Below are 15,059 nucleotides of genomic sequence, written 5' to 3' on the forward strand. Positions count from 1 at the left end.
AAGCCAAATTCAAGTTACTTAATTAGTGAATGGGAGTTTGTAAGTATAGATCCCTGTTTAAGTTTGGCGCCAAATGGAATGATGAATGGAGTGATTCTTCTTGATCAGACAGAACGGTCAAGAGATGTGTGTGTGTGGGTGTGTACATGCATGTGTGTGTGTGTTGTTTAGAATGAAACACTTAGATGAATGAAAGGAAATAGTGGAGAGACACATTTTAAAAAGGAGAGAAACAGAAAACATGGCTATATGGTTCCAAGTACCATGTACCGTAGATGGTCTCCAAATCACATTTATGAGCAAATACTTTTTCTCCTTTCCTGGACGTAAAGATATACTGCCACCAATTTACAAGGTTGATAAAGCAGACAGCCATGTCTATTTTAGAATAGCTATGGGACTTTGCAGGATGAAAAGACATATTACTTATATGCTGAGCTCACGGGGTACATAGTACCATATATGCTATTGTAGAAATATGTGGAAACCACTTGTGGCATCAGGGGCTCAAGCTCAAATTCTAGTCTTGTGGTTTATTAGTAGTGTGCCTTTTTTCTCGTTAACATTTTTTGAATCATTGCTACAGGCCAGGCACTCTGCTGTGATCTTTAAAGACATGACTTAGTATTATTGTCCCAGTAACATTGCAACATCACAAGGTCTCTCTCTCTCTCTTGTTCTCTTCTCTCTCTCTCTCTCCCTCTGTGTGTGTGTAGGTATATGAATATATGTTTTTTAAAATTTTTTTTTACCAAGTTTGAATACAAGAAAGCTGAGGTTCAGAGAAGTATGGTAACTTTCATACTTCCTTACTAGCTCTGTGATGTTGGCAAGACTTTTAACCTCTCTGGACCTCAACATCTTCCTCCTTCTGAAAATTTGTCATGGTGTTACTTTGCAGGCTATTGGAGGCTTGAATGAAATAATGGTCATGTGAACTTAGCAGAGTGCCTGGGACATAGTTCTTGCTTTTATATAATCCCAATATTTTATTACAATCCCAAAACTCATATAGATAAAAACATATAGCAATAGGAGGATCTATTTCTTATTAATGCTACCTATAGAAATTTAACTCTATTCATAAAGTCACTCTCATGCTTCTATATATTCCCACTAGGTTCCCATTAAATGTTTCGTTAGAACTGAAGCTGTGTTTTTAGTTTCCATAAAAAGATGCAGCTGATTTCATTTGCACTTGGCACTGAGTTTTATAGTGTATAGGCACTCAGGAGGTGTTGAGTACAGTCTAAGCAAAATTTAATCCATATTTTGGTTTCTTTTTCTAGTGCTGCATGAAATGGATGATTATGGAAATACCCCTCTGCATTGTGCTGTAGAAAAAAACCAAATTGAAAGCGTTAAGTTTCTTCTCAGCAGAGGAGCAAACCCAAACCTCCGAAACTTCAACATGATGGCGCCTCTCCACATAGCTGTGCAGGGCATGAATAATGAGGTGATGAAGGTAAGGCTACTGGCCGGCTCCAAAGGGCCTGACCGGCGGTGCAGGTGCTGGGACGCAGATCCAGCTCTCTCTGCTTGCACCAGGATGAGCACCTTCTAAGCTTCCATGGCAAACAAAATGCAATTATTACATTTGCTTTACTTCTCACTAACTAATGATGATGATGATGATTAGTTTTGACTTTATTGAATAGTTCTTATTTACTGGGCATTTTCATAAGAGCTTTGTGTGTGTTTGCTTATTAAATTCTCATCTAAGCAAACCCACTATGAAGTAATTCTACTAGTATTCTTATTTCATAGCTGAGTACACTGAGGTGCCAAAAGAATTTGAATAACTTGGCTAACATCACACCACAAGTAAAAATGCAAGACTAAGGAATTTTGTTTTCATCTTTATGTTTTCAGATTTAGGCTTTATCACTTTTACCTGACTGATTTAATGACTAAAAGGAGGAAGGTAATGAGAGACTCAGTGAAAACAGAAAACATAATTATGATTCGCTATTTTTGTTAGAATGGATGGCCTGTCAGACAGATTAGTTAGCAGAAGACATAAGGATACCACTGGGAAACATCCTATTGGTTTTCAAGGTGTAAGAGTAAGTTCAGTCAAATAGAGGAAACCCTGGAAAATTGCTAAAGGGTAAGAATTAGGCCATGGTTTTTAAACTACATCTCAGAGTCTCTCAAACACCCTAGAACACAAACATGCTTAAAGGATGAAGAATGCAATTTACAAATGGAGCATGTTCCAGAAGTTCATTTCTAAGGTAGGCTATTTGGAACTTATAATAAGTTTTCTGGTAGAAACAATATCCGAAGAGTTCCATGAGTTTCAGGCTCCCTTTAGCCCAGAAAACTTTCCCTCAGCCCTCTGAGGCTTTGGGTCCTTTAAGTCTGGCATAAAAGGTTTGAGAGGAGCCACTTTCTGCTTTCCTACTGTACCTTGTATGTGGCTCTATTAAAATTCTTAACACGTGATATTGGAATCAAATGTTCATGTGCTTTTCTTCCCTACTGGCTAATTATCCTTGAGGGAGGAGGTGTGTCTTACTAATTCAAGTATCTCTTATTCCTCAGCAATGTGCTGGTAAATGATGGCTGTTGAATGAATGAATGAATGAGTAAATGGGAGTTCTGGCTGACTGAGAAGGGGAGAGCTGAAGTCTCAGTACCTATGAGATGGGTCAAGGTGGCTCCCTGAAGAGGTTACTAGAAAGTCCTCTGGCAACAAGCTGTTATTTTTTTATTCATTGTTCATAAGCCAAGTGCTATTTCTATATCATCTGGGTTGGGCCACTAGTGACTACAGGGACTCCCGCAGAGATATCAAATATTTCCTCATGGAGCTCTGTGCTCCCTCTGAAGGCTCTTTTCAAGAACACATGCCTATTAACTTAATATTGGCCGAGAAAGTGTGGTTTGGGAATTGAAGGCAGGTAACTGTTGAAAGACTATTGTTAATTAGAAAGCAGAAATCTCCAGACCAACAAATACAGAAAGGTAGGTATCACATAGAAATGGAAAATAAAGCTCCTAACTGATTCATAAACTCAGTGATGGACGTAAAACAAATTTTCCTGGTGACACCAGGACAAGCAGAAAAATAAGAGTTCTAAGTAAAATTGACTCTCCTTTACTTGGTCTTACCAACCACAACTATGTGTAAAAATATTTTCAGACTCCTCTGGTTCACCAGAGATGACAGGAATAGAAGGAGGAGAAGGTGTTTTGGAATGTCTCCCCTCATGCTTGCAAACAGCAATCTTTTCTACGTGCCTCTCCCAGTTATGCCCATGGTCCGGCCTGTAAACACCCAGCCCCTGCCAGTTTAGAAGCTGCTCCATTGACTGCTCCACTGACCTTCCCTCAAACCTTCCTCTGCTGCCCATAATGGTTGTAAAGTAAAAAACTGTCATCCACGCATCACTTCAAGTTCTTGCACAATGATTTATGGTATGCATAATATTCCCTGGGACACATTGGCCTGGGGATTAGGGGGTGGTTTTGTTTCTCAGTAGCCTGCAGACCTTAGTCCTTGGGGCTTTAATTCAAAGTATCCAGGTGTTTGACCCTTCCATGAGGCTTTCCAGATTCTCAACCAAGGGACCTTTGGAGGGCTCACCTCCAAACCTTCCAGACTTGCCTGGTCATGACTGAATTTGAAGTAGGTGCACAGTTTAGTTGCTGTCTCTGGGATCCCTATCACATATAACTGAACACAGCTACACCTTTATGATCTATGATTCTAAGAGGGCAAAGAGAGAAAAGCCTCTTCTTGTAGACTTTGGTAGGCTATTTTCCATGTGAATCTAGAGTTTCTTAAGAACAGAATGTGATGATGCCTAAAGTCCATGGAAGGAATCTTATGTTCTCATTTCCCTTAATCTGTCAATCATTTCTCCACCTATTCTTATGTACTAAAATCTGAGTTTAATTTTCCTTTATGAGCAGAGCTAATTAATAAACCTAATTCATTTGCTGACACTCACAAGGGATACATTCTGTTAACAAGAAGCTCTGGTAGGAGGTTGCATACTTTTTTCAAAGAAGTCAAGATTTTTAAGAAACAGCTGATTTAATGAATTCTTTTAACATTATTTAATTATAAGGACATGTCATCATTTATCATAGTCTTTCTGCAAGAGGAAAAGCCTCCAGTAGGCCAATTCAAAGATTTGATGAGACATTTATATGAGATAATTTTGTTACATTGAATATAAAATAAAGACTAGTCAAAGACCTATAGATGCTTGGGCAGTAATCAGATGGCAGTCAACCAGGTGAGGAGGTAACAGGTCTTCAATGAAATTCCATCAGAAAAATTGCTTGATCATTTTATCAGGATGCTAATTTCTTACATTGTAGAGAAACTTTCCATTCCAGGCCAAGTTTGAATTAATTGGGTTACACCACACAAAACTCTGAAGAGAATAGAGTGTCCACTGACATGTCCCAAAATTCTTGCCATCCAGGTAAAAGAAAAATAACTGGAGGAGAAAAAAAAATCCCTTCCTGCTTTTTCTCCCTCCCTCCTTCTTTCTCTCTCTTTTACTCTCTTCCTTCTTCCCTACCTCTCTTCCCCCTCCACCATGAGCACTTTCTAATGGCTCCACAAATTTATTTTCCTGAAAATATTAGTTAACATAACTTCACTTAATACAAGTCGGAAGTGTTAAGTGAAGCTATGATAACTAGTATCTATAATTCTTATTTTATTTATAATTCCAGAACTCAGTATTGCCTTGATTGTTGTGATGTTGAAATCATGATTATTTCATCTAATGGGGAAATTAATTAGTACCCACAATGTGCAAGATTTTGTGCCAGATTGTGTGAGAGAAGGATGAATAAAAGATAAACAGACATGGTCCCTGGCATTTGAAAACTTAAACTCTAGTGGAAGGCAAGTACCTTATTTGGAAATCTGCAAAAATTTTGACAATTATTCTCCCCTTTTTTTAGGTCTTGCTTGAGCATAGAACTATTGATGTTAATTTGGAAGGAGAAAATGGAAACACAGCTGTGATCATTGCGTGCACCACAAATAATAGCGAAGCATTGCAGATTTTGGTTTGTATATTTGTCATATCTGTCTGCTTTCTTTATCTTTTCATGAATACAACATGGATTATTATTTACAAAAGCTCTTAAGTTTTTCTCCTTAGAAAAATATAAAATACAAAAACTAGGTCAGAAAAAAAGTTGTTCTATGTGTTTTTGTATATGTACTCCTCCCTTAAGAGGATCTGAGATTGCTTATAGAAGACTAATAGTAAAGCAGTAAAGAAAATTATGAGAAAATCAAAGTGAAAAGAAAATACAGGCAGGAAAAGTTGAGATGAAGCTGGTGGTCAGGCTAGAAGGCAAAATACAAAGTGTAATGGCCTGGATGTTATAAAGATGGATCAAATGTATGATTCTGAGCTTCTGAATAGTCAAAGGAAAGATGAATATAGTCAGTTGCAGACTTATTTGGCCCATAAGAGAAAAGTCAAAGGAAACACAGCTCCCAAGACCTGAAGAAATTATTGTCATTGGGTCTCAAAAACAGAGCCCCCTGTATGATGTAATGACAAAGGTTCTTAGCCACATGCCTGAGAGTAGAGCCAGCCTTGTCTCTGGTGAGGCTTCCTGGCGTGGTCCAGTGAAGCGATGGAGATGCTTGTCTACATGACTTCCTCCTGCTTCTGGCAGTGCTCCATCTGAGTGTGCTGTTAGAATGCTGGCAAATAGACTTTTTTCAAATATTCGTTAGTTACTTGTATGTTATCTAGGCCAGCATCTGTATTTTTACCACTTGATTTTGCCTCTTCACCATCTCAGAGAATAAGAAAATGCAATTAAATAATTTAAAAATATTTACCTAATGTTTAAATGTGCCATACAAATATGTTTTAGCACCTTTACTAGATGGACTTAGAGACAGGTACATACTCTAAGCTGTCATGATTGGACCACAAAGAGAATAAATGATAAAGAGAATAAAAATAAGTTAACTAACACTAAAACCAAGAATTTAGGAAAAGAGCCTTAAATTAACCACAAGAAAATTGGAATAAAGAAAAGTATTGTTGAAAATACTACAGAAAACAATATATTTTTAAAGTCTGATTTCCTTGCAAGTTTAATTTATGTGTATACTATATGATAATATTGTTCAAAAAAGCTTTTACTTAACAATATTCTTTAATATATGATTTTACAGAGTACATCTTCAATTTCTGGACTCTCTACATATATATATTATATATATATATAATTTCTGGACTATTATGTATAGAGTAAACTGATACTACCTCTAAAAGCTGAGATTACATGTGGTATTGGTTTCTTCACACTTTTCTACTTTTTCACAATAATTTCTTGTAGTAATTAGAGGTACTTAAAACTGAAGGCTAATGATTTACAGAGAATGGTAGTTTAAAATGATTGGATCACATAAAAACGTAATATAACATTCAGTTCTTCTAACATCTTTTTAGTTAGGAAACTTCTTTAGTGAAAATATTTGATTATCATGGCTTAACAAGAGTAGTGGCACATTCATTTATTAATTTTGCATAAATAAAGGGAAAAGAATCTAGGATATATCACTTTATTTGCATAAGAAACTGAAAATAGTTATGGAAGTCATGATAATGTCTTCAAAAATCTCATTAATCCCATTGAAAAATGTTTTGACTTTATTGCTGTGGTATCAAGATAGATGTTGTGTCTACATTGTTACTTCTTTGGAAGATATAAAATATCTCTATTTCAGAATCTTAGTCTACTTCAAAATTACCTTCTTGCCTAGATTTCATAACATATGAAGCTCTCTATGTACTTTTACATAGACATATAATAGTAAAATGATATGGGAGAGGCACGTAAATTCTCATCCACCCTTGTGATTTGGGGTTTAACTGGTGTCATTTTTCATTTTGTCTTTTCTTCCAGCTTAACAAAGGAGCTAAGCCATGTAAATCAAATAAATGGGGATGTTTCCCTATTCACCAAGCTGCATTTTCAGGTTCCAAAGAATGCATGGAAATAATACTAAGGTTTGGTGAGTTGAGGCTTTTCTATGTTATATACTATAAATAAGTCTATTTTGGTGGATGCTATTAATTTGATTTTTTTTTCTTTTGAGATGTAGTCTCACTCTGTCACCCAGGCTGGAGTGCAGTGGTGTGATCTCAGCCCACTGCAACTTCAGCCTTCCAGGTTCAAGTGATTCTCCTGCCTCAGCCTCCTGAGTAACAGGACTATAGGTGCATGCCACCATGCCCATCTAATTTTTTGTATTTTTAGTAGGGATGGGGTTTCACCGTGTTAGCCAGGCTGGTCTCGATCTCCTGACCTCGTGATCCTCCCACCATGACCTCTCAAAGTGCTGGGATTACAGGTGTGAGCCACCACACCCGGCCTAATTTGAAAAATATTTAACAGAATTAAACACAAGCTTTTATGTGTCTCGGTGCCCTTTCATTGTTTTTTTACCTTTGTTCATATTTTTTAATAAAAAACCTCCCTATTATTTATTTTATATATTTGTTATGTTGAATGTTATTTTCTTCTCAAGGTGAAGAGCATGGGTACAGTAGACAGTTGCACATTAACTTTATGAATAATGGGACAGCCACCCCTCTACACCTGGCTGTGCAAAATGGTGACTTGGAAATGATCAAAATGTGCCTGGACAATGGTGCACAAATAGACCCAGTGGAGGTAACTCTTCATATTCTATATGACACTTTTATCTTAGAGTTGTCATAAGCATATAAAATGCTTTATAGCTCTTTTACAGTTAATTTAGATTGAAATACATACAAGAAATACATATTTTCTTCTGCTTCTGCAGAAGCAGAACAAGAGAATGTCCCAAGTTTCAATCTATGTAAAGAATTTTCAGAGCTCCCCAAAACAATTGCAGACACAAATATAGATACAACAAAGACTATATATCTAGTGCAGTTGCCATTAAAGAAGTTAAGGCCTACCCTCACAAGATGATAATGTTCAGCCAGGGACATTAAAGCCCAATCATGAATGTATTTGGCTTTCGTCCTACTCAGAAGAGTTATCATTTTTAAATTAAGGACCACTTAACTAATTTCTAAGAATATGTATGTGAACGTGTTGACTGTGTTTGGGATCTGACCTTATGGCAGGCATCTCTGACCAAAAGTGAAGAGTTCTGGCCCTTTTTCCTTCAATGTCTGAGTTTTGGGTGGCAACAAGCTCCCCTCCAAGATACTGCAAAGACCTGTATTTTCTGTAGGAAGAGAAGATTGGATATTAATCTCATGCGGCTTCTGGAAACTTCATAAAAACTCAGAAAAGCTAACACTGCCTTTTAACTTTTTCTATATTGTCCCTTCAATATAGAAATGAAGAGCTGCCAATGGTGGTATGGGGTCTGAAGTCACTTCATACACTGAATGATTACAGCAATGAATGGGACATTGTTCTCATGTTCCCTGGGGAAAAGAATGGCATCCAGACAGTAATGGTGGAAGTGTATGCCAAGAGTCGTTTTATTAGAAGGAAGCACAATTGTCAGCTACAATTTGTTTGTGGATGCTTTTCTTTGCAGGTCCATAAAATCAAGGAATATCTATCACATTTCAGATGATTAGTGGTGATCAGCCTGATAGATATTCCTTGATTTTATGAACCTGGGAAGAAAAAGCTCACAGCTGAATATAACTTATATTCTTTCATTGAGATTTAAACATTGATTCTAGCATTAAAACCCTTTACAGAAGGGAAGGTGCACAGCCATTCATTTTGCTGCCACCCAGGGAGCCACTGAGATTGTTAAATTGATGATATCGTCCTATTCTGGTAGCGTGGATATTGTTAACACAACCGATGGATGTCATGAGACCATGCTTCACAGGCAAGTTTCCTACCTATCATTCTGTATACAGATTTTTCATCTTCATGAGTGAAATTAGACATTGCTAGGAGCAGTTAGCACTAATGCTAGCAAAGATTTTGTGGTTCAAAGGAAAAGGGCAAAGATAACAAAGACCCTGTGAATCAACTGGAATCGCGTATGTTCCTTGGGAATGGGAGTAGAATGTTAAAGAAATTTCACAAAATAAAATCACCTGTGGCATATTCTGATTCAAGTCCAGTGGATGTAGGCTCAAGATTAATTTTCTGTGTGCTAAAGAAGTCTACATACACGGTCTTCCAAGCCATTTCTAATCTGTTCCAATTTCTCATATTTATTTTATCCCCATTTTTAGTGATAAAAATGGAGCAGATACATATGGATATGTCACCCCCATGCTAATCCCTCCTGCTCACCAACAATTATAGATAAATGGTTTCAAAAGATATAGTTTTAGGAAATTATAACCAAGTTTCCAAAAACAATAACAAATTTATTTGAAGTTTAACAGAAACATACATCAGGCAAAGTGTATTAAGCCATAGGCTTACTTGTAGACTGGAAATTCCATTCTTTTGGAAAGACAGGTATCAGATGCTACCCATGTGAGTGAAAGAGGTATCTGAGATGAGCCTTCACTCTCTTGGTCTCTTCCACACACACATGCACACACACACACGCACACACAGTCAGAGCTGCCAATATATTTTCAATAGGCAACTGGACCTGGAATTCTACAGTATCTCTTAAAAAAAAAAAAAAAGAAACTATAGCTACCAATATAAGATCTGTTTCTAATAAATGCACGCAGCAAACCACCAGGCACAATAGGATATGTGTGAATGGAAAGGAACTCCCTCTTAGGATGAATTTGCAACCTAAAATTTTATAGCATAAAACTAATAAAAAACTACGAAGTTGACCAAAGACAAATTTACTTCCAAGAAAATAGAAATAATAGGGCATTCCAAAAAGAATTTTAAAATAAAGATATTTGAGACCTTCAAAAATTTAAAGGAAGGAATAATCAGTTACATAAAACTAAATACATGAAGATAATGTAAGATTGTGAAAAACAGATTGTCATATATGAACCCAGGATTGGTGATATGAAAATGATTCAGTAAAAAATAAGTTAAAAAAGCCATTGAAATAAAATGAAAACTCAATAGACAGACTAACCTCTAGACCAGAAATTCTCAAACTGTTGCACATTAGAATCATGTGGGTAGCTCACAAAATCCCAGTGCCAATTTATAACCTAGAAGATATGAAAATCTTTAAGATGAATCTCAGGAATTAAAGAAAAAAACTCTTTGATTCCAATGTTTCACCAATTTACAAACCCAATGATTTGGTTATTGTTAAAATGTATCTTTAGAACACAGCCTTAATATATTAATATGCATAATGAGAAATTATCTTAGGAAAGTGGGGCCTTAATGTTAGAATTTATTCCCTTATAATTACTAAATATAATTAATATATTTTAAATATAATGCAACCTCTTGTCAATCAAATTAACAAACTAATTCTGAAATTTATGTATAAAAGGCCAAAAATAGCTGAGAGAAGCTTGAAACAAAGAAATGAGATCTGCGATAGGAAACACAAAGCTTTAAATCATTAGTATTAACATTTGTTATGGTGTTGCTTATGACTGCCTGTGAGATGATACCAAAGTGTTTTCAGTTCTCTCCATAATTATTTTTGGCTTCATAAAAATTCAGAAAAGCTAACACTGCCTTTTAACTTTTGCCAAAGAGGGGCTTTTGAACCTGCAAGTGAATTTGAGGGACACCTTACATGTAGCTGTTCTATTCCCCATGATCATAGCAATACCAGTGATTTCCTTGTCTTTTCTATCTTGGAACAGATGTTACTACTCACTTCAAACATCTTTATGGTGATTTTACAAGATAAAATAGGTTTCTTAAAGGATGAGGAAGAAAATATGATGTATTTGGTGTTCTCCTATTATTATTACTTTGAAAATGCTACCTTAATCTGAATCAAATTATAAATTTTGAAAGCTTACTAATTCTCTAACATTCTATCATGTTATTTTATTATTAGTTAAATTCACTTTCCGAATATAGTAGCTTTATTAAATACATTTTATTTACATCAATAGTACTTTAATTATAATGTTTATAATTCTGTTTTTTCAGAGCTTCATTGTTTGATCACCATGAGCTAGCAGACTATTTAATTTCAGTGGTAACTATTCCTTTTACTGGTTTATTTTTATTACTATTTATAATTGAAGAAATCATATAATTACATAATATGGATTTTCAAAAATGAATCAAATTTTAATTTCTTGCTTATCAGCAAAAAGTGTACAAAATGATGATTGACATACTTGGAAGCAGAGTATATTGCGTATGAATACGTAACAGCCAAACTATTAAAGTTAGAAGTGTCAAAGCGTAATTTGGATATCCATATCAGTGTTTTTAGTGCAGGAAGTTGGCAGGTATATTGCAAGGAAAGCTGTTCCCATGGCCTGTAAGAGGGTCTTCCGGGAGTGTGAGCTTGGGCGGTGACCCTTCTTCAGCCCTGGTGGCTTTAAGGTGGAGGCAGGACAGACAGCACAGGGAGAAACTCCTATCCCAGATGCCTCAGTGCCACCTTTAAAAACTGAGGAGTTGAAAAATATTGTCAAAGATTTATTACAAGTGAAAGCATGAAGCATGAGATCTTTTTCACTCTGGGAAGTGGAATCAGTCAGCTTTTGAGTTGAATTTTAATATGTCCTTTATATGGATGAATGTATGGTGAATTTACGTAAGCTGCACCATATCAGCAATGATGGATTTCCATTTGTAGTATTGAACATGTGTGTGTTGTCAATCATAACTATTGAAATTATGATAATTACACAGAAGAGTCCTGGGGAGACTCATATGCCATAAACTATGCATTATATGCCATAAACCATAAACCATAGTCATGCATGGTTTCCTGCAAAGGCTGCCATCTCTTTACCAGGCAAGAGAACTGTGGCAGAGCCTCACTGACCGTGGAGCTTGCCAAGGGGATGCTGCCCCCATTGTCATCTATATTCATTGGGCCCCAAAAGAACAAAGAAATATTCACGTTTGGATTTTAAGCTGTTTTTATTACCCTATATAAAATACAGGATTATTTCCATGAAATTTTAAAAGGCCTTTGATTTCTTGTCATATCAAATATTATAATATGTAGTGGTTAACATTGACTTATTCATTTAAAAATATATATTTAATGTGATTTTTAAATATAAATTTTCTTAAATAAATGTTTGGCTAAAGTTTTACTTTAGAATTTGAGTGATTTAGATTCAATTATTTCAGTTCATCTATTTCCAATAAAATAGGATTTTTTAAAAAAGTGAATGGTGTTTTGTAAATGTTTCTTAAATCATATATGTAATGAATTTGGGAGACTTTTAAAATTATAGACATTTAAAAATTATTTCTTGCAGTGGAAACTAAACTATTGATCTAAGTAAAAAGATATTATTTTTATGGTTCAAGCGGTAACAAGAGCTATTGCCAGGTGTCAGTAAAAAGCCTAATATGTGAGAATAATTTCTTGTTGAAATTATAAACGAATTTCTTGATTTCTGATGATACAACATATGAACTATGGGAAACTTTCAAATAATTCTATAACTAGTCATATGGTTCAGTGCTAGCCATAATATAGACACTCTATATCAATGAATTACCATTAGTTAGAGATTACAATATATTATGATTTATCTGTTTCTAAGCTCTTTGTTGAATGGTTTGTTTGATTTTTAGGGAGCAGATATTAACAAGATCGATTCTGAAGGACGCTCTCCACTTATATTAGCAACTGCCTCTGCATCTTGGAATATTGTAAATTTGCTACTCTCTAAAGGTACCAAGAGGGAACAAGCCAAGTCTTTTGAAGTACTACTCAATTTGGTTGGATGAACATTCATTGTGTGCCACCATCTATTGTGTGCAAGGCCCTGGGCCAGGTGTTGTGAATTCAAAAATAAACAGAACACTTTTCATGTCTAGAATAATTTTCTGTCCAGTAAGGGAGCATACTTAAAAAGATAATTTCAGAACAATAGTACAGAACATTTATAAAGCAATTGTTATATTCCAGGCATTTGCTGAACATTTAATTAACTGTCTTTCAATGTATCAGTCCTATGTGGTGCAGGTACTATAACTTTCCCTGTTTTAGATTCTAACCTGGGCCTCTGATAACAAAGGAGCAAGGTGTCCTTCTCTGCTATCTTCTTCTTTCTTGATCTCTAATGTGTCTATACTTATATTTTATGCTTTAAAAGGTAAGGCTTCATGTATTTATGTAATGCATCACATATTTTCTACCCCACTTACACATACAGACACACACACACACACAGAGTAAGTTAAACCTGATTTTAAATATGTTTAGTTTTCTCATCTAAACACAATTTCCTGTAAACTAAAGGTCGACAATATTTTAAGTCAAATTTTTTTTTTGCTAAGTTGAAAATCCACGTAAACAATGCTTTAAATAAGTGAATAGAATTTATATTTACATAGTGTTTTTTTTAGGTGCCCAAGTAGACATAAAAGATAATTTTGGACGTAATTTTCTGCATTTAACTGTACAGCAACCTTATGGATTAAAAAATCTGCGACCTGAATTTATGCAGGTAATGTATATCTGTGGATTGCCATTAACTGAGTTGGGTTCAACAGAAAATAAACTAATTTTGTTTATTATAATTTTTGTTATTATATAAACTGATTCTGGAATTTTTAAAATGTTTTAAAATAAAGATGACATATTTGACTATTTAGTTACAACATGGTGATGGTGGTGGTGGTGATGATGATGACAATGATAATTAATTGTAGTGAGACTGAGTTTTTTAACTTACAAAGAAACTTAATATGCAATCATCTATGATAAAGATAACATCCTTAATTAGTTTGATTTTCTTCATTCTTTGACCATTATGATTTGCATATCAGTGGAAAAGCCAAATATAAGAATGAATTATCAATACTCCACCATCAATTAAGAAAAATTACTCAGCATACTTGACTTGCTGAGGAGAGGTTGAGAGCATTATTTTTATATTTATATTCACCAGCTAATACTTACTGAGTGACTAGCACATGTATGTGAAATACATCATATTTTTATCATCAATAGATTTCAATATTGCCACTGTCTTTAATAATCAAAATATATATGTATTTGAATATTTAAAAAATAACAAAATATTAATTGATAGGCTTAAGCTTCTCATTTATCATTCATTTTTTATTTACTATACATATAAAACATAAAATAAACCTAATGTTTACATCCCATCCATTTTACCTAACAGAACATATTAACATGAAGCTGTTGGGTGTTATTTGGGGGTGGGAGGAAATAAGAGGAGGGGCAGAGGGAAGGGCCATGATCAAATATATTTGAAAAATGCTGAGTTAAAAATGTTAAGTACATTTTCCTATTGGCATGATCTCTCAGATCCTTTAATACAGTAATGTACACTAATATGGTAATGTACATTACATGAAGACAGAGCATTCAACTTCATTCATATTTATATTTATTTTACTCTCAAATCCTTTAGGTTATTTACAATTTTTGCCCCAAGGAATACATATTGACCCTTGTTGGAAAATATTTTCCTACAGAATAGTTTGAAAACCATCATTTTAGCATAATAGCAGAGTTATTTGTATGATATTAATTTTTTCCTATAGATGCAACAGATCAAAGAGCTGGTAATGGATGAAGACAATGATGGGTGTACTCCTCTACATTATGCATGTAGACAGGGGGGCCCTGGTTCTGTAAATAACCTACTTGGCTTTAATGTGTCCATTCATTCCAAAAGCAAAGATAAGAAATCACCTCTGCATTTTGCAGCCAGGTAAGGGTCAGTCTAGCAATGTATGAACATGTTTTCTTTCTGTTTAATATTTGCCTTGAAAATATGAAACCTAATTTTTTCCAAGTTATGGGCGTATCAATACCTGTCAGAGGCTCCTACAAGACATAAGTGATACGAGGCTTCTGAATGAAGGTGACCTTCATGGAATGACTCCTCTCCATCTGGCAGCAAAGAATGGACATGATAAAGTAGTTCAGCTTCTTCTGAAAAAAGGTGCATTGTTTCTCAGGTGAGGATATATGATCGGAGTGTTTATATAATTTCTTTAATTAGCCA

At 35.0% G+C, this 15,059-nt stretch overlaps 1 protein-coding gene across 1 annotated transcript in view; it reads left to right on the top strand.

Annotated features, from left to right (window-relative positions):
• LOC101150478 (transient receptor potential cation channel subfamily A member 1) overlaps nt 1-15,059 on the top strand; it is a 53,276-nt gene that overhangs the window by 5,187 nt on the left and 33,030 nt on the right. The window contains exons 3-12 of the mRNA XM_019032873.4: nt 1,290-1,465; nt 4,933-5,040; nt 6,910-7,018; nt 7,535-7,680; nt 8,718-8,854; nt 11,026-11,074; nt 12,646-12,745; nt 13,423-13,523; nt 14,593-14,762; nt 14,848-15,012. Coding sequence (XP_018888418.2) covers nt 1,290-1,465; nt 4,933-5,040; nt 6,910-7,018; nt 7,535-7,680; nt 8,718-8,854; nt 11,026-11,074; nt 12,646-12,745; nt 13,423-13,523; nt 14,593-14,762; nt 14,848-15,012 — 1,261 coding nt within the window. The remainder of the gene's footprint in view (nt 1-1,289; nt 1,466-4,932; nt 5,041-6,909; nt 7,019-7,534; nt 7,681-8,717; nt 8,855-11,025; nt 11,075-12,645; nt 12,746-13,422; nt 13,524-14,592; nt 14,763-14,847; nt 15,013-15,059) is intronic.

This window comes from Gorilla gorilla, chromosome 7 (assembly GCF_029281585.2).
Source record: "Gorilla gorilla gorilla isolate KB3781 chromosome 7, NHGRI_mGorGor1-v2.1_pri, whole genome shotgun sequence".
Classification (NCBI taxonomy): domain Eukaryota; kingdom Metazoa; phylum Chordata; class Mammalia; order Primates; family Hominidae; genus Gorilla; species Gorilla gorilla.